General features: G+C 39.1%; 2 protein-coding genes, 1 long non-coding RNA gene and 1 pseudogene across 3 annotated transcripts in view; 2 read left to right on the top strand and 2 right to left on the bottom strand.

Moving 5' to 3' along the window:
* The window catches only part of LOC110043096 (uncharacterized), a 390873-nt gene that overhangs the window by 173802 nt on the left and 197680 nt on the right, over positions 1-19391 (bottom strand). The gene's annotated exons all lie outside the window — the stretch shown is intronic.
* On the bottom strand, positions 3254-3710 carry LOC149110677 (uncharacterized; annotated as a pseudogene).
* Positions 8432-9754, top strand: LOC149110676 (uncharacterized). The gene is made up of 2 exons (XR_016208164.1): positions 8432-8702; positions 9561-9754. It is a non-coding gene; the product is annotated as an uncharacterized LOC149110676 (long non-coding RNA).
* On the top strand, positions 14209-18074 carry LOC149110675 (uncharacterized). Its single transcript, XM_089291471.1, has 3 exons — positions 14209-14277; positions 16947-17480; positions 17601-18074. Exons 1-3 carry the CDS (start codon positions 14209-14211, stop codon positions 17769-17771), a joined length of 774 nt encoding a protein of 257 aa, XP_089147597.1. The 3' UTR covers positions 17772-18074.

Below are 19391 nucleotides of genomic sequence, written 5' to 3'. Positions count from 1 at the left end.
AAACTCAAATTCGCTCGTCTTTTGCATATAGCTAGCCCCTAACAAGATTGCAAACAGGCTGTAGTTTTTTCCTTGAAATAGTTTTGTCTTTCCGAGGAAAGCGACATTTGCGATTTAACTTTTAGACTCAATTTCATGCAATTTAGCGGGTCCCAACTGGGCTGAAAATCGACCATTTTCATTCGATTCGCATTTCGCAACTATAATCAAAACATCAAAGAAGACATCCCCACAGCGTTGGAGGTTTTTCTTTGTTTTGAAACGAAACGAAACGAAACGACATAAACAGATCCTTCACGAAAACATCCACGCAACGCGCGAGTAATATCCGCGGAAGAACTGGGTACAATCTCTAAAAATAACTTGAGAGGGTTTACCTTGGATATAAGGCCTATATGGGGGATTCACTCTCTTACCTTGATAATCTTTTGGAGTTATGGTCTTGTAAAGCGCCACGGACAATTAGCGTCGTATGGCGCTATGTAAATGCAGTTATTTATTTACTTATCTATTTATTTATTTATTTATTTATTTATGATGACATATGGTTAGGTAAAAAGAAGACTTTAAAAATGGAGTAAGAAATACTTGCTGCATTCGCGACAGTTCTGTTTCTTTTTCTTCGACAATGGTGTCCTCGAAAAAATGGAGGATACAATGCTAAAAGAGAAGAATGAATACTAGCTAGGAGGGCACACGGCTGGTACCTCCACCAGTCGTGATCTATCGTTCTCATAGAGGCGCCTACCTTGGCAGTAGAGTGGTGAAGTTATGCCGACACTGCAAAACTTACTAACACTATGGCTTTTGGATAGCACTCGGCTGAAACAAGTATTTTGATGAAACTGCCTCAGAACTGGATTTTTCCAGTGAAGATACTGCTTCCAAGATGAATTTGGTTTGGGACTAGAGAAATTTACATACTGCTGTTATTTTGCATGCTATGTGTCCAGTCAGACTCAATCTGAGCAAAACTATTTGCGTGCAATTGTAGGTTAATTAATTATTTAATATGTTAATCTTTCAGTTAAGACAGTTTATTTCTTATATTTTTGAACAGGATGTCATGACGACTAAGATTCTTCTTGAATTGCAGGCCGACTGGTCGGAAACTGCTTGATCAGAATAAATAACAGCATGCTGCGACTTCCTCTTAATTATAGCCGATGTTTGTGAAAACTGAAGTCGATAAAGGATGGTCTGAATGGGGGGGGGGGGAGGTGGGGGGTCCACATGTTGGTTGTCGGTTAAAAGTTCATTACTTTGTCGGTTGTCGTTTAAAATTTTCGACCTTTATCGGTTGTCGGTAAATCTCAGTTAATAGTTAAAAATGCAAGTTAATTATTTACATTTGTTATGTAATTTGCGCAGTTTAAGACTTTAAACTCTAGATGAAGTATAAAGCTTGTAATATTCATTATCGTCATTTCTGTTTTTTTAGCAACGTGATCGCCTACCCCGCTTTTGTTTGCAAATCTAGTGTACCGATAAAATCACCAAAGCTTTTATTCTAGCTGTGAATTTGTTTTCCTGTCGATTACAGGGTATCGCAGTAAATCAAAAAAGGTAAATTAGACATACGGTGAAACGCCCACTCTTGGGACACGTAATTTTGTTAGCTACGGAAGTCTCTTTTTTTCCCAAGACGTCCACGAACACTTATTAGGGAGCTTAAGGGCCCATTAACCGATCTTTTCGCGCCGTTGCTAAGGAAAATTTATTCTCATATAACCTCATCACTTTCAGTTAGTTCAGAGTTATTTCATGTGTTTTAACTTTTTCATGATCAGTAACACTAGTGATGACGTCATCAGGCCACGCCCATGATCATGTGACTAAAACTGAAAAAACGCAAAGGCTCCCAGGCAAATTACTTTATCGGGATTTTTTTCGTTGATTTAATATTTTAATTTAAATCCTCATTACGCTATGCATAGATTTTGTTTCATTTCTAAAAGGTCAGATTTTGAGAGAATTTCAAAATATTAAAAAATTCGTAATTTTTTGAAAAAAGCATGATTTTGAAAAGGGAATGCATAGCTATATTTCCAAAGTTGGCTTTGATCGAAATCCGTCGAAAAAGGCTGGATTTAATGAAAAACCGCGTTTCCTCTAGCATTTAAAGAAACCGGAAGTGCGCCTGATATATATTGGAAATTACCCTATCAGCGCGAACAGCGCGTGCGCAATTTACACTACCAGCGCACTTCGGTAAGATCAGACAAAGCCACACGGAGTTAGTTTTTCTCTTTCTATTGCTCTTGTTTTTCTGTCTTTTTCTTATTTTGTCTCTGCTTGTACATTTTTTACTTTGCATTTTGTGAAACACAAAGAAAAACATCTATAATGTAAGCGAATTTGGAAGTTATTGAGTTGTTTTATTTTCCGCACTCAGGCTGACGTAAGTAACCGGAGGTGAAATTTCACCTCTTTAGCAACGCGCGCGAGCGCGCATAAATCGATTAATGGGCCCTTAAGCAAACCACGACGACGACGGCAACGAGAACGTCACTAAACAAAAGGTTTAATGAGCAAAACAGTAGCTGTGCACGTGCGTTATAAATTTTTCTACATTGCTTTGCCGTCCTCAGCAAAACAACAACGTGAAATGATCAATTTCTGCGTCGTCTACGAAACGTGGACGACGACGGCTAGTTTTTCGCATTTCCATTTGGAACTATACGCCGTCGTTGCATATTTAACCTGAGCAAGTTTTTAGAGCCATTGGCGTACTGAACAGATCTAGACATTAGGAAGTTTAAGCAACGACGACGACGACGCCGAGGACGACGCCTAGTAAAAAATAAATTCATATTTTACAAGCGAAATTCGCGAACGTCTAGATCTGTTCAGTACGCCAGTGGCTCTAAAAGCTTGCTCAGGTTAAATATGCAATGACGGCGTATAATTCCAAATAGAAATGCGAAAAACTAGCCGTCGTCGTCCACGTTTCGTAGACGACGCAGAACTTGATCATTTCACGTTGTTGTTTTGCAGAAGACGACAAAGAAATGTACAAAAATTTATAACGCACGTGCACAGCTACTATTTTGCTCATTAAATCTTTTGTTTAGTGACGTTCTCGTTGCCGTCGTCGTCGTGGTTTGCTTAAGCTCCCTATTACTATTATTATTCAACGGCTCTCGTGGCTTTACTGTGGGGTTTCTTTGGGTTTTTCGCTACCATTGGTATCAATCTGCACCGTTTAATGGATCTTATGTTACTTAACAAATATTAATATTACCTCTTACCGTCACATGTCGAGACGCACAAATGCACAAACAGCCCTGCTGGATCGTGTAACACACGCTCTGTAGACAAGCTCTGAATGTTCTTCAACATCTGATTCCTCGTCATCCGAATCTGTCTCATACTCATCAATTTGTACTTCTTCGTGATCCACAAACATCTCAGTAACATACCCTCCGTCCACAAATTGTATGCTAACAACGCATTGTGGCACTGTATTCGCTGATGATACATTGTTTTCTTCAGGGAATCAAAGTTTCTCTTCAGACTCGTCGGTGCGATGGACAGCGTAGACAGCTGGCGGCAAAGGCCCCAGCCTTATCTTTTGTGGTCTCGCTCCTAACCGTCCGTTGGCGTACTGGTCTGTAACTCTCTAGCCACTCTTTGATCTGTCTTTCCTTACCTGTTGTTATGTCTTCACCTGGCATAGATGTCATCGTAGCTATAGCAGGAAGGGGCATGTCCCGACCGCATGAACAAACAACGCGCAGTGAAAATACAACTACAGGGCGTCTAGTCGGCTCAATTACGAACCGCTGTCCTAGAAATGAGGCCCTCGCTGCCCCCCGAAAAGGAGGATCTCGGGGCTTTAAAGTAATTTGAAGACAGAAAATTCTATAATTGACTAAATTTGGAATTAATACGGCCACTTCTGGTGAAACAGAGCCCAACAAAGGATCTGGACATTTCCTTAGCTGGAAATAAATTCAAAATGCTGTTTTTCCTGAATACAAACATCCCTATAACGTCGGACCATGTCGATTGTCGGTTAGAATTTTTTCGTCGCTAGTCGGTAATTTTTTCCTCGTTTTGTCTGTAGTCAGTAATATTTTTCGCTCATTGTCGCCAGTCGGTTAACCCCATTCAGACTCTCATAAAGCGGTAAAAATCGAGGCTAACCGTAACTAGTATTTGAAATACGCTTTTGAGTTATGCTAAACACAAAATAGTCACTTACCAGCATTCCGCTTGGACTCCAGCATCTCCTGGATTGCTGGGGGCTCTGACACAAACTGCAGTACCAGAATTACCATACAGTCCTCAGTCAATAAGCATTTTATCATATGACCACTTAGTGTTGAAAATTTTGAAAATTCTGTTTAAACCTAAATAGGACGCGATTACATAACATCAGACGACCGCGCGCGGAACAACTACAAAAAAGATTCTACACTAAAAACTTGTCATTTATTTCTTCGCGTCGAAAACTTTTGTTTTTAAATGTAAGTCCACAATTACAATTCATGCTAACGGGGTTGGCTAACCTGTTTAAAAAGCCAACAGAAAGTTGACATAAAGCTGTCGAAAAGATGTCAAAACCATAAAAAACTTAGCGAGTGACAAAAGTTCGCTTCACGATTCACTGAAATTGTTCACAAATCTTCTTCATCTGAAGACTCAATAAAATGTCTGCGTCCCAAAGCTCTGTCACGTGACATACGTCCTCAAACTGAAAGATTTCGATGGCTTATTGGGCTTACGCATGCATAATGCTAAGCCCACAAAAACGCAACAATCACTTCAGGAAGAAACGTTTGAGTGCGCATTCGCATAGTGAGGGCTAATCGAACTCACCTGCTACCCGCTTGTTGTTCCCGCCATCGGAAAGCTTCGTTTTCAAAATATTTTAGTTTAGTATACTAATTATCTCTTTATTTTCAGCATTTTTAAAAACACTGGTGGCAGAAAGTAAGATGAAATGTTTAAAGGAAGAGGTCACTCCAAAAAACGCTTTTTTTTTTCAACGCTCATAAAAACCTCGCGCTAAATTTAGCCTCTCACCGAAATTTCAACCTGTAAATTCCAGATTTTCCTTATGAAATTCGTCTCTAAAGAAGCCCAAAATCCGACATCGTTGCCGCCATTTTGAACAGTACTCGGCAGCAAGGCTGCGTTTTCGTCACGTCATTCCGTTCAAGGGAATTTGTCCTGATGGCTTCCGACAAGCCTTTTAACTACCACATTGGGTCATGGCTGCTCTTAAGCTGTATTGTTTTGAGCAAAACGTGCTCCAAACCCGAAAATGATAAAAGATAGTGCAGTGGACAATCGGTTGAAAAAAAAAAACGTTTTGCTGACCTTGTGAAGGATGCCAAGTTAGTTGCAGTTTTGTCTGCTTCCCGCCAATTTCGAGTTGGACGGAATGATGTCACATAAACACGGCCTGGCTGCCAAATACAGTTTCAAAATGGTAGCCTCCAAAGTCGAATTTTGCGCTTCTTTCGAGACGAATTTCTTCAGGATAGCAAGCACTTTACAGGCTGAAACTTCAGTGAGTGCAAAAGCCCACCGTTTACTTGCTATAGGTGGAGGAAAAAAGGTAGGCTTTTTGGAGTGACCGAACACGTGATTTTTTGCCTGTGTTCTGCAGCGTTCTTTGCCGATGCCAGAGATTGCGAAAAACAAGCATAGTAGCGTACAGGTAGTACTTTATTTGCTCCATGCCCCAGCCATCTGAGCTATTTTTCTTCATAAATGACACAGTGTATTGTAGATTTAGTCTTTACGTAAAAAATAATAGCAATAATTCAAATTTACAACGTGCAGACTTCCTTAGGCTAAACTAAGATAAAATTCTGTGATGTTCAGTTGTGCAGAAAAATTACATAAAAACTAAAATACACTTAAAATATAAATAAGGAAGATGAAATGACAGTACTTTAATGTGGTTCCCTATAGTTTATTGACCGCGCAAGAACTGGTTTCGAAAATCGCGCGAGCTTTCAAATGTCTACGCGAAAGTCGCACGCGAGCTCGCGTAGTAAAACGTCGACAAACATGGCGTAACATTTTCAAAATATGTTTGTCGCAAAAATTGCGTGAATCTCCTTCGGTTTCAAAATATTTATCTACTGAATAGAAGACCCTACCTTTCTCTGCGTGATTTAAAAGAGAAAAGTACGAGGTACGTAGGAGTTTAAACCAAAGAAACTGATTTGTCCGATCGTCACGATCAGGCGAACTACTTGCACGGGGCAAAATAAGGTAGAATATCACCACACGTTTTTGCAATCCTTGGCGTTGTATGTGGAGCAGACACAACAGCCAACAGCCAAGATACGAGGGATGAGGATTCTGCTAAATCTGGAATGAGCCAGGATGTTTCTCCCCTCAAAAGCTAAGTCGTGTAACGAGCTCGCAGAGCGCGAACAGGCGCTTCGGAAATAGGAAACAACAAATACACAACAACAACAACAACAACAACAACAACAACAACAACAAAACACACAAGGTCGAATTGTAGCACCCGTCATTGCTCATTTCCAAGACGCTAACCGTCCATAGAGTAAGAATTCCTTCTTCTAAATTTTCATCTTCAAAAATGTGTCGCAAGATTGCCCAAAGTAGCTTTAGGTAGGACATATGAGCTAAACACGATTCTTGTCCCACTCGAACATGCCAATGACACCAGTGGGTTATTCAAACGCATGCGCGCGTGGGCGTCTCAAGATTTTATAACGTCAAAAACAAGCCAACGAAGAAACACAGCGCTTGTTTTCTTCGTGTTTCCTTCGGTGAAATTTTGCGAAAGTTTGTAAACCTCATGATATAGATGCGTTCTTCACAATGTCATTTTTTGACAAAATTTTATCTCGGGATTTCTCTTTTTTTAACGATTTTTACGGATCTACCAAAATAAACTTTTTATTTTTTCAAATTAAACCTTTGTCCGAAATCGTTTTCACAAGACTGCCGAGCTTGCGATACACTGATATGAACGAAAAAGAATCCCCTCGTATGTTGCTAATCTTCACTGCGAATGCCGGGAGCTTAAACCCAAAGGCAAAAGAAACAGTTCATTTTTAGTTTTCCATCCTTCTATAGGTGTAGATACTAATACCGTAGGGAGCCACCTTAACACGTCGTTGGATAAAAACGATCTAAAAACAGTAAATAATTACACAAACAAGATACGAAATTAATAAAATTAAATAATCAAATAATTCGTATAGCTCGAATATTAGACCTTCTTTTCTGACATTTGGTGAAAAGTATGCCAATCTGATTGGTATTAAAACGAGCATGTTGTGTTTAGATTAAATCATCTAAAGTACACAAATTCGCAGTTATGTAATATATAGATTTAGCCAGGCCTAAAAGCGGAGCTCCTCAGAATTTTAATTGGATGTTGTTAATAGTTAAAATCATTATACATTGTAGTCACCATCTGTCTTCTCATTGGCTAAAAAAACAAACTACAGTTAATTCTAGGAAACAGCGCAACCTACAGATTATTCACTAATCTGCTAGCAGATCAGTGAATAATCTGTAGGTTGCGCGCGCCATGCATGATTTTCAAGAGTAACGTCAAGTTCACGGACAGCGAAGTAAGAACATGGCTTGTCGAAAATAAACTGTGTTCGGTGCGGTAATGCGTTTGTCGTTATTTTCTTTAAATCTATGTATAAGAAAACAATTATTAGATTCGGTTTTTGTGATATCCGAAATAATCAAGGGCTCGGTTAGTGTTATCAGCCTCACTTACCTCCACCTTGATTATTCCGGATATCACAAAAACCTCAGGCAATAAATTGTTTATAATCCAACTTGCATGGCATCCGTGTTGGATTACATTGTAATGCAAATAAAAAAAAGCTAAGCATTAAACTTAAAGGGCTATTGGGCTGAATTGTATGCACCAAATAAATCAACGTGTGAGAAGAACAGAGAAAGGGTTCTTCTGTATTGAACACATTCCTCGTGTGTGCGACCCCGTGCATGCTATACCGAAAACCGTGGGAAAGAACGCAAAACAAGTAAGCGTGCGAGCGTGGCTGTGAGCGTGACGTGCGAGCGACGAATGGCAATGCCGCGAGCCGCTAGCAGCCGTCTTCCGATGTCCGCGCTACTAGCGGCTCGCGGCATCGTTGCTCGCGCTTCACGCTCACAGTCATGAGTCACGCTCGCGCGCTTACTTGTTTTGCGTTCTTCCCCATGGATTTTCGAGGAAGAGAGAGACTGCTCGCAGTCTAGGTGATGTGATAATGAAAACGAAAATTGAGCCTTAATTCATGGGCAGATTTCAGGGGAACTTAAGAGGCCACCCCTTCCCCCTCCCCCACGACTTTTTCCTATCTAGATCTCTTCGCACGTTCGTTACACAAATCGTCCCATGGTAGCCGTTCACGTAGCCCTGCGCCTGCACTCAGCGGATTTTCCCCTTTCAAGAGGGGCTGAGGAACACTGGGAACAAGACATTAATTCGCCGCTCGTGGCAAGTATATAACCCTGCAAAACACGTCGGATTTAACCATTTTGATCAGAGTTTTTAGGTTTCAAGTGATTTTTGCTCTTTATTAGGTATCGGAAAAATTAATGCTCAGATATAAACATGTCAGATCATAAGCAACGTGTTCACGAAAGGTCTAACAAGATCCGCAACAGAAAAATTCGAAGTTGAACGCCATGAAATGTTGACACAAGAATAGGTACTTTCTTGAAAAGATTAAGAGGTAAGCCATCTGACATTTTTCATTGTTGATAGTGGTAGGCTTTAGGGTTGATTACAATGTTACAGTGTAAGTAAGCTTATTTTACACTAGATTTTTGATTCGGTCAGAGTAAAACGCAGACTGCAGACCGCAAACTACAGACTAAAATGTAGACTGACCATTGAGTCCTAAGCGAAAACAGGCTAACTGGAGGCTAACCTAAGTGATATCCAGGCCAACTGGAGTGGTATTCAGTCTAACCGGAGCGCGACTCAGCTGACCGGAGTACAGTCTTTCACTGCAATTAGCCTGAATAATCATGTTTAAGACCAGCGCCTGATACTATTATTATAAAACGATATGTACTTATGAAGTCTTTAGTCTGCAGTCTGCATTTTACCCCGGTTTGCAGTCCGCAGTCTGCGTTTTACACTGACCATTTTCAATTTGATTGCCAGCAAAGTGGAAGTGAAATCGGAACATCTTTGTACATTACTAAATTACATAGGCCATCAAAGAATATTCTACCGTACAGACCCTTTCAAAATAACCACAGAATCATTTTAATATATAGAACAGCTAAACTGTTGGAATTTTGTAAGCAGTGTCATCAGTACAGAGTAAATGATGCAGTGCATAAATTAGTATCTTTAGAACATAAAGGAAAAAGAGTCTACTCCCATATACAATGTACTTAAATGTTGGGAGTTAAAGTTCAAAATACCATAGGTAATCAAATTTCTGTAGGTCCCAGGTTAGAATCTAGTAGTAGTTTATAACAAATTAGGTGGCTATCATGTTAGTTACAGTAATTTAATAAAATAATTTTGAATAATTAATTTGTTTATTTATTTATGTCCACTCTTATTCTGTTTGCAGAATGCTAAAATGGATACAATTTATTGGTTCTATTTGATAAACAAATCTTACAAGAGGCATGCAGGTTGTGGTTTCACTAGATAGTACAATGGTAACCAGAGTTGTGGGAATATCGTTCCAGATTCGTACTATCCTTGTCAGCAAAAGCTTATGCTAAGTATGTGTTGCTTGAATAAAACAATAACAAGGCTTAATCATTCTGTAATCATTGCAGGCTTTGTTAAATTTACTTTCTAGACTGTTCTTCGTTTTTGGACTATTTGTATTTTGGCCAATGTACTATAATGTGTAGTCCCTAAAAAGGCCAATCACTGTTATAAGACTGTACAATTGAAGTGCATGGTACCTATGCAGTTATTGGAGAGCCTTACAGTCAAACTCACAAAACCATGAACACCTAAAATATGTCTGGAATGTTTATTGTGTTATAACCAATCATGAGCGAGATCTACAACCACAGAAACCACAGAAACAGATAAGTTTCTATCGGTCATGGAACAAATTTGTTTTGTGACCGGTCTCAAAATAAATCCTCTATTTCGGTTATACAAGAAATTAGATAATTGCTCTTACAGGCTATTTAAACACTAGCGGAGAGGGTTTGGGATATTTTTAACGTGAGAAAACTGTTTTTACAAACCAATGTGCTGGGCTGACACGACTATTTGCCATTGAATCACTCAAGCGCAAACGATCCAAATCAGTACTTTCATTATTTCGTTTCATTACAATAATTTTGACAACGACGAAAAGCGATGAATGATATTGATGAAAATAGAAGTCTTCCATTATATTTTGTAATATGTGAATCAAGTGCAAATTTATTTGGGAAGGAACAGCGGAAAATTTGAGATGTTTACTGTTTGCCACAACTAATTGCAAAATTAGCTAGCAAACATTTGCATTTATTATGGTCAATTTTTCCAAGGTGTTTCAATCATTGAACCACTGGGCCCAAGGGATTGTAACTGTTTGCTAAAATAAATTGAGTTGCTAGTTCAACCAAAGATGATACCAAGGTTAGCGAAACCACCAAAATTCGATCTAGGACTCAAATCTTACCCAATCTGACCTCAAGGATAATCTTCATTTGCACATGACATGATCATTTTCTAAAATCCAACACTAAAGAGCCACCAGTTAAAGTTTTTACCCTCATCAGGCATAAGAGGGGTATAAATTTATAGCTTAGCTTGTTTTGTCTGGAAATAAGCACATTTTGCTTCTTTATTTATCTCCTATAACATCACAATGTCTTGAATTTATCCACTGAATGGTCAATTCGAATTAATTTTTGTGTGACAGTGCAAACCAAGAATACCAGCTCTAGAACTTTATGTCTACTTTTTTCCTAATTCAATTAATTAAAAGTCATTTGCTTTTTTGCTTATTTAAAGTTTTCATCAGCAATGCATATGCTTTCATGAAAGGTCAGCACAGGCATCATGTTTGTCAGTACCACAGTTGCATCTTGTGTCATTAATTGTTGAGTACTGTTTGAGAAGGATCAAGAACCATTCATTTGATGTATTTCATGTGATCTGAAGAGTTTATGCAAGTCTTCTGAGTTGTCTTGCAGATAGGATTGTCAAAGTTTAATTAGCAGGTCTGGGGAATGTAAATTTGGTATCTTTCTTACTTAATTTGTATAATTGCAATCAACAAATGACACTGGAAGATCTTCCTGTCTTTGCTATATATGATCTTGAACATGATGACACTTCAGTCTGGACTGAAAAGAAAAGAGTAACACTTTTGCAGTGTCTATAAATTGTTTGCATTCCATCTAGTGGCTTCAACTTTCTTCTCAGTTAATGTTTATTGTCCTGGTCCAAATAATAAAAGACATCTTGATCTTCCATTTAGGTCTTAAAACTGTTTGCATTCCAGTTAGTGGCTTCTCTTTTGTTGTCCTTAGTCTGTATTGAATGTGCTGGTTAAAAAAAAAAAATAAACAAATTGGGATGTCAAGTCATCTTAGCAAACATGCATATCTGGGGTTATGCAATCCCAAGCTTCCTCTTTTTGAAAAAGTCAGTAGATCTGATCTTGTCCTTGCCTTTAGATCATGAAGGTTATGCAGTCTTGAGTGACAGTGATATAATTGTGTAGTCTAGATCTAGAATAAGGATATAGTTTAGAATCACTCTGTCGTAAATGCTGTGTCTTTAGGGTTACCATATGCCTTTTGAAGTTTCATGCATCTACGTGATATAGCTAATTTGACATGTAAACAACAAAAACATGTCAGGGGATATTTTATTTTGAATTTTTTTTTTCCCAAAAGTGATTTTTGTACAATCACTTCGTATATTTTTTTAATCCTATTTCAAAATTGTTCTGTAACTTTTATTTTCACTGAAATTGAATATGGCAAAATGCAGACAAATTGTTTAAGCACTTTGGGTCTAAAACCTGAGTAACATATTAAATTAGCAAAAAAATTGCACTGACCTGTAGCTTTCTAAAGGTGATTTGGACACTCCCATTAGGGGGCCTGGATAATTGGATAATTCATTTTATTTCAAAATTCTTGGGCTCATTTGATAACCAGCTCTATAAGCTTTAATTTGATATAGGGGTTTAGGTATCTACAGTACAGTGCAAAAGGGGAGCATTACTTCTCTTGGATGCGAAACACCTCTCAAAGGTATACAGTAACCTTTAACCATGAACTAATTGCTTCCTTCCATTTTTTGTGAAACAATTTATGACACAGCCACCTTTACAGCAGAGCTCCCAGTGGCCGCTGCCAAGCGGAGCCCCATAACTATAGAAACAGAACCACATGCACGTGTACAAATAGAAAACCATAGAACTATTTTTTCATGGTCGACATGTCTAGCAGTGTGGATCATGGTGGGTGCACCCAACAGAGCCAACACCGCAGAACATGGTGGCCATAGTTTAATCGTACATGTATGATATTGGACATCCATGTCATGGTCAATTGACAGCTGTCAAAACAAGGTATCTGCTGACCAGTATTATGTGACCATATAATGGGCTCAGGTTAAGAGCTCATCAAGGTCACATGTTTTTTAAAAAGTTGACCGCTGACAAAGTACTGGTTTTCTATTGGATCATGGGCTCAAGCTGGGTGAACTTGTTGATCAGAGCCAGGTTGTTCAGAAGGTGTACTAATGTTTTTCACTGCTTATGTTTTATGTAGTTTGAGATTATTGAAACTCAAAACAGAAGGCCAGACATTATAAACAGAAAACCTCAACGCAAAGTTACAAAACTCACCTCAAAATCCTGGGTTAGCTTACTCAGGCTTTGAGCAACCCGGCCCAGGAGCTCCACTTTTAGGCTTGGCTAAATCTAAATATTACAATGTTTACAATTGACTCAGTGGTGGCGTGAATTTGTACATGTATTTTGTAACATAATCGTGCATTGCTTTTTTCCTTCATGCTGTACATCCATCAATAGTTCAGTGTTTTTTTTTCATAAAATATGCTATTAATACTGTCTACCTTTTAAAAAATACTGGAATTCTACATAGCCTTAAGACACTTCCCAAATGTGACTGTAAAAAGATACAGTTAAAGGTATGACAGCTGTACAGTATCAAGAAAAGCACACAGGAATATAATGAGATCCATTGCAACATTGCAACATTCACAATGAAAAACTCCCCCTGGCATTAATGGTAAAAATAACACTTTGTGGATGAATACTTACATGTGGGCTACCATTAATAATTTTATAATTCAACTTCAATAATTGATGTGTTTTTTTTTTTCTCCACGAAGATTGTGGACTACAGGGACTGTTAACTACTGGGTGACCCCATCAAATCTATAATTTTGTAATTAAATTATGTCAAAAATTAATCAGTAAGCTATAAGTAAGTTGTACCATCTACACATATTTTGCCTTCACTACATGTAGACAATTAAACACACTCGGAGGTTTTGATGCATATGTGCATTTGGTCAACCAAATCCAAGATATGTTTAATTAAGACATCAGTAAAATTACAGCTAAATGGATAAAAAATATATCCTAGTCATGCACCAAAGTTGAACACGAAAAGCTCCCAAAAAATTGAAAAATAGGGACCGTGTATCCCCAAATGCAGTGGCACCAATGGAATTTTCTGCATGCAGGGTCACTGACTGATGTAGAAAAAATAGTTCATGTTCATGTACAAAAGGGGCATATGGAGGTGCTGTTAGCAATTTACCACGTTTCAGAAGAGTGTATGGATTTACTATTTTGGAAAATTATATTCCATACTTGCTGCACCAGCAAGCCTAGTGTAACACTAATCATCCACTCGACATTTCAACAACAACAACAAATATGGGTATCACTACACCTGAATCAAACGAAGGATACCAGAAATGTTACAGAAAATTCGTTTAAGATTGATTATCATTCCAGTTAAAGCCAACAAATGCATTTAGAAGCCGGAAAACGTCCAAAATCTCAAAGACTTGCGGTGTTCAAGTTTAATAATTATTCGCGCCAAAGCGTAATTTGAATATTATTTTCGCCGACGGCTTTGCAGTCCTTTTTTCGGCCGTGGCTTTACCAGTCTTTTACCAACAACCTTAAAAGAAATTCAGCCAAACATTTCACTAAACCCAGTAAATTAACCAAACAAAACGAGGAAGTCTTCATAATTTGTAAACGCAGTATGCATGACAACATACGAGCGTCAAAAGCTGTCAAGGGTAGCAAATCGATGGTTTTCCTTCTTCCAAAGGTAAACAGAAGAAGAAATTATAGCAGTCTACAAAGCGGCTGTCCTTACTAACACAAAGAAAACTTCAAAACTCGCCTGGCAGTATTTGCAAATACAGTTTTATTACTTTTAGACGTGTGGTTATCGGTATACGGCGAAAAACAACAGAAAACTAAACTTGTTTGTTTACAGTATGCCACTTTATATTCAACAACGACTCTAGTCTTATTGTTTGAAATTTATCAAATTTCTCCCAGTATGGTTCCAAATCAGATAATCAGGGAGACTTTAAAACTCCTATCGAAGATATAAGCTTAACTTCTAAGCTTATCTCGCCGAAGCAACTACATAATTTTTATGGAAAACGCGAAAGTTTCTATGTAAAAAAACCGCTTACCACAATTTGGCAGTTCACTTCAGTTTGAATCCTATAGGCAGAAACTTCCAGCAAAAGCTGCGAAGACTGAACTGAACTAATCTTTTCGATAGATCAACGAATCAACTACTCTTTTCCCGCTGTGTTTTTTCCTCTAAACACAAGAAACACGTTTGATTTCTCTTGTTGATTACCTGATGAAATCATGTGACTTCTTGCACGGCGCACATCTAGCTCGACGCGCGAAGTTCTGTAGTCTTCTGAGTAAATTTTTCGGGTATTCCAGCTCTTTTCTATAGCCGTCGTTCGCTCTGCCTCACGGCATTGTTCGGTATTATTTCATATCCTTTCTCTAGCCCTAACTCGATCTAATTGACAGCACTATTCAGTACTATCTCGCCTCCTTTCTAACCTTGGCCCGCTCTTTCGCGATCTTCTTCGCCACTTCTTTGGCTGTCAATCCTTGCTCTCTGCCGTTCTCTTTCACGTTCTGCTTCAGTTAAACCCTATCTTGAAAACGTTAGATCAACCCCTCCGATCGTTTGTTAACATAACAAATAGAAATAAGTTTTTTTTTCCCTGACTTTTCTGAAAAGTCCCGCCCAGAACAGATGGCATTCCCTAGCTTCCCCGTGAGGGCTACCGCGAGACGCCCCTCCCCCTCCCCCAGAGTCTGTACGGACGGCGTTCGCTCGCTCGCTCGTACGCTGACGTCATAACCAAATTTTCTCGGCTTGATGGGTTACCAATTTTACTTGCCCATGGTGCTTCGCTGGCGCGCTTCGCGCGCTAAAGCTCCGCTAATATTCAGCGCGCAGAGGTTGTGAACTGATTTCAGCAAGTTCTTCGTAAGAGAATGGAATGACTGTTAAACTGTCGATGAGAGTAATTCAATCAAATTCAAAACTACATTTGTAGGTGAACATACGACGTATTTAACTCTAACAGAACGAGTAAATACCTTCGTTGTGATTTTGCCAAATAAAAAATCAAATTAAATTCACCGCGCTGTCCATTTTATTGTGGTGGTCGTCATTTCCAAGTTCTTTGCCAAATTTGTTCACTACCACAAATTCCAAAGACCGTCCAACTGTCGACGGGGAAAATTCAGCTAAATGCAGAGCTAACCTTTTAGCCGAACATTGAACGCATTGAACTTCGGTATCGAATGTGTCAATCCCTTCGCGGTGTTTTTTGCCGATCCACAACGGCAGGGTTACAAATTCCACTCCCTACTGGGCTCTGTAGGCAAGCTCAGTGCTGAGACAAACTTTAACTTTCCAGCACCTCCCTTCAATCACATCTCCGGAATCTGCTAAAATCTAGCAGTCACGTGACCAGCCGCAACCAGGGTACATTCTCGAGGTAGAGACAGGACCCTGGGAACGAGGTTGCCTCAAAAACGCGTCTATCATGCGCCCCTCACTACTCATTGTCACTGTACAAATACTAGTTTTTATTTTGGCACAATTTTTTCGAACGCTTTTTAAGGCATTTTTTAATTAATCTCTGATCGGAGACTTGTAAACGACTTAAAATTAATTTGTGGAAGACGGCGTAACCAGTCGCTCCGCCCTTATTCTTAAATGTTACCTAGTTATAGTTGTTGTTTTAAGACATCGCGTAATAATCTTTAAGGTTTTTTGTATAATTTTGTTGATTAATTCAATTTTATAAGGTTAAAATGATCTTTGCAATTTTTATTGCTTGCGTACCGTTGCTTTGATTAGACCGTGACCAAGAAAAATGGTACAAACTTGGAAAGAAAACAGTTTCCATAGTGCTTCCATGGTAAAAAGAAAATATGCAAATTAATAACTTATCCGCAATTGTACCTTCAATTCATATGAACTGCGCAAATCCTTACATTAAATTACTAGAGAGCGTTAGTTTGATATTTGACTGATGGTTCGTGAGCAAGATCAGAGAAATAAATTGTAGGAGAGTTGAGTTGTAATCAGTGTTATCTTGTGTTCAACAATAAATCAGCTGGACGGGAAGTGAGCCAGGGGTCAATTTCACAGAGTGTTGTGGCGACAGCTAATTCCCTTAGAGGTTGCCTCAACGCTGTGTGTATTTTAGTGTTTCCTTACTTGTTTACTTTTTTGCTTGCTTTCTCGTGTACCTTCTTTATTTCATTACGTTCTGCAAGGCTTGCTTGCTTGTTTGTTTGCTTTCCAGCTTGTTATCTGGATTTGCTTCCTAGCTTGCTTCGAGTGCTTGTCTTCTTTGCACGTTCGCTTGCTTTACCAGCTGGATAATCGTGTTAATCCTTGATTACCTAGTGACACTCAGGGACGAGAGGTGGCCTTAGCCTCTCTGCTCTGCGAGTGCCACTAACAAATTTCCTTGTATCATCCAAGTTATCAACGCAACTAAGATTCCAGGTCCCAAAGGACCGCCAGGATTCAATGGTACCCAGGGTCCTCCTGGACTTCCTGGACCACCAGGATACAATGGTACCCAGGGCCTTCCTGGACCTCCTGGACCTCCAGGATACAATGGTAACCAGAGCCTTCCTGGACTACCAGGATACAATGGTACCCAGGGCCTTCCTGGACCTCCTGGACCACCGGGATACAATGGTACCCAGGACCTTCCTGGACCTCCTGGACCACCAGGATACAATGGCAACCAGGGCCTTCCTGGACCTCCTGGACCTCTTGGACCACCAGGATACAATGGTACACACGGCCTTCTAGGATCTCCTGGATCACCAGGTACTCAGGGACCTCCCGGATCACCTGGCTCTAGCAATCTGGCACTTTGTTCTTACGTAAAAGGAACCAGCGCTGGCAAAACCTCGGATGTGTATGCTAGAGCGGTCGTCGAAAAAACTGAACCAAACGTAAGTTTAAAAGTAATTATAGTAAAGTCTGGCTTTTTCCCTATGAAACATGAAATTATGTCATATGTTAAAAAAATTCCCTTTTTATTAACTTCATCGACTGTATTTTATATGTTGCAGGGTAAGAAGTTTCTTGGTGTTAACTGTGACTCGAATGACGCAAAATTTGCGACACTTTCGAGCAGCACATCTGGTGGAAAAAGAAAATACACGTGTACATGCAAGGATACTCTGTCTAGTGGGGACTCCCAGATGTATTGTTACATTCACTACTGGGAGTGTCCAACATAACTAATCGTGAACTGACAGAGGAAGTAATTCAATCCAGGCGCGGTGGTAGCAGCTTCTCTCGATAATTACCTTTTAAGTGACGAGCCACTGCAATGTGTTACACAGTCGTAGCATTTGTAAAACCATAATTTATCCAAAACTGACAATCGCGATCATTACGTGTGTACAAATACCTTTCTTATTAGATATGTCGTGGTTCAATTTAGCTCTTGGCAGATGCTAGGTACAATCTGGTCTTTTTCTAATACATGTAAGGGTACCCTGGCTAAAGGGGACTCCGGTATGTATTGTTACATTCACTACTGGGAGGAGAAATTTGAATCATAATGTTGGACTCGTTCATTGACAAAGACTTAAAAAGGTCAACTTGAAATCACTAGTGGCACTGTGACTACCTCTCCCACCGTGTAGGTTGCAAAATGGATACGTCATTGAATGATTGCATCTGTGACGTTTATAGAGCACTTTTCAATTGAGTGTCGAAAGTAATTAGGCAATTACTTTGGTCTTGGTTTTAACTAAGCTTTGAGATTTGTTGAGTAATCTAATTGGAAAGTAATTGGTTTGAGTTTGGTTTCAATGGCCCTTTTCACGGTTAACTTTTCTCATTTGTTTTGCAACATAATCTAGCATGCGTGTAAGGCAATTTCGGGGTTTTTGAATTTTCAGCTCGACATTGCGGCCTCGCATTCACATTGGATTACATTATAATACAAATGAGAAAACCTAACCGTGAAAAGGGCTATTGAAAACCGCTCTATCTGAAAATTTTCAATCTGTAACATGATACGCAACATTCATCGCATCCACCTTATAATTACTTTACCTTGTTTAACAAACCTTCCAAGGGTTAAGATAAATATGATTAAATATCATTAAAAAAAAAAAAAGTGCGCAAACGAGGCTAAAAATTTAAATCATATATATTAACGACTGGGATGGCCTCAGCTGTAAGCCTGGTTGTTTTTTAACTCCACGCCCTATCAAAGTATTTTTACTGGACATTGAAATTTTATTGTGTGGCAAATGATTAAAAATGATGATGATGACGATGATGATGATGACGATGATGATGATGATGATGACGACGACGACGACGATAACATTACGATGACGGTGGTGGTTTTGGTGGTGGTGGTGGTGGTATTTTAATGGAATGTTTTTAAAATATTGGTTTTGGAAAATGGTTAGGGCTATATATAGACTTACGTAGTAATGTAATGAAGCAGTACAAATAAACTGCAGCTGGTTACGACAACAACCGGTGACATGCTTTGAGTTATTGAATAACGTTAAGAAAGGAAGTGAAGAACAGCGGGGAGGGCTGTTTAAAAGTTCACTAACAATTGGTTTGAAAATTTTTGATTGCGAAATAGCGCGCCAGTGAGTACCTCGAACTTTACACTCAATTTTTCACTCATTGCCAAGGTCCAAAAGCAGATATTGTCAGATATGACTCCTGCAGTATGCATTGTGACCCAGGCGTAGACTGTATGAAACTGTCAATTTCATGCGTAATATGAATTCAGATGGAAAGCTAGCACGTTGATTTACTATTCTTTTGCTAAACCTAACTGGAGTTTAGTAAGTCACCATCCTTATTAAAATTTATTAGTAGTT

The sequence above is a fragment of the Orbicella faveolata genome, unplaced genomic scaffold (assembly GCF_042242905.1).
Source record: "Orbicella faveolata isolate gen_17 unplaced genomic scaffold, um_ofav_v1 contig_24, whole genome shotgun sequence".
Classification (NCBI taxonomy): domain Eukaryota; kingdom Metazoa; phylum Cnidaria; class Anthozoa; order Scleractinia; family Merulinidae; genus Orbicella; species Orbicella faveolata.
Note: the sequence above shows the minus strand (reverse complement) of the source record. Positions and strands in the feature narration are given on the sequence as shown.

Bases quoted from the DNA above. Each gene is read 5' to 3' on its own strand.
- LOC149110675 (XM_089291471.1), top strand. From the start codon at position 14,209: ATGCATGACAACATACGAGCGTCAAAAGCTGTCAAGGGTAGCAAATCG. The intron at 14,278-16,946 runs GTAAACAGAAGA...AGGTGGCCTTAG, and splicing joins TGGTTTTCCTTCTTCCAAAG to CCTCTCTGCTCTGCGAGTGC. The intron at 17,481-17,600 runs GTAAGTTTAAAA...TATATGTTGCAG, and splicing joins TCGAAAAAACTGAACCAAAC to GGTAAGAAGTTTCTTGGTGT.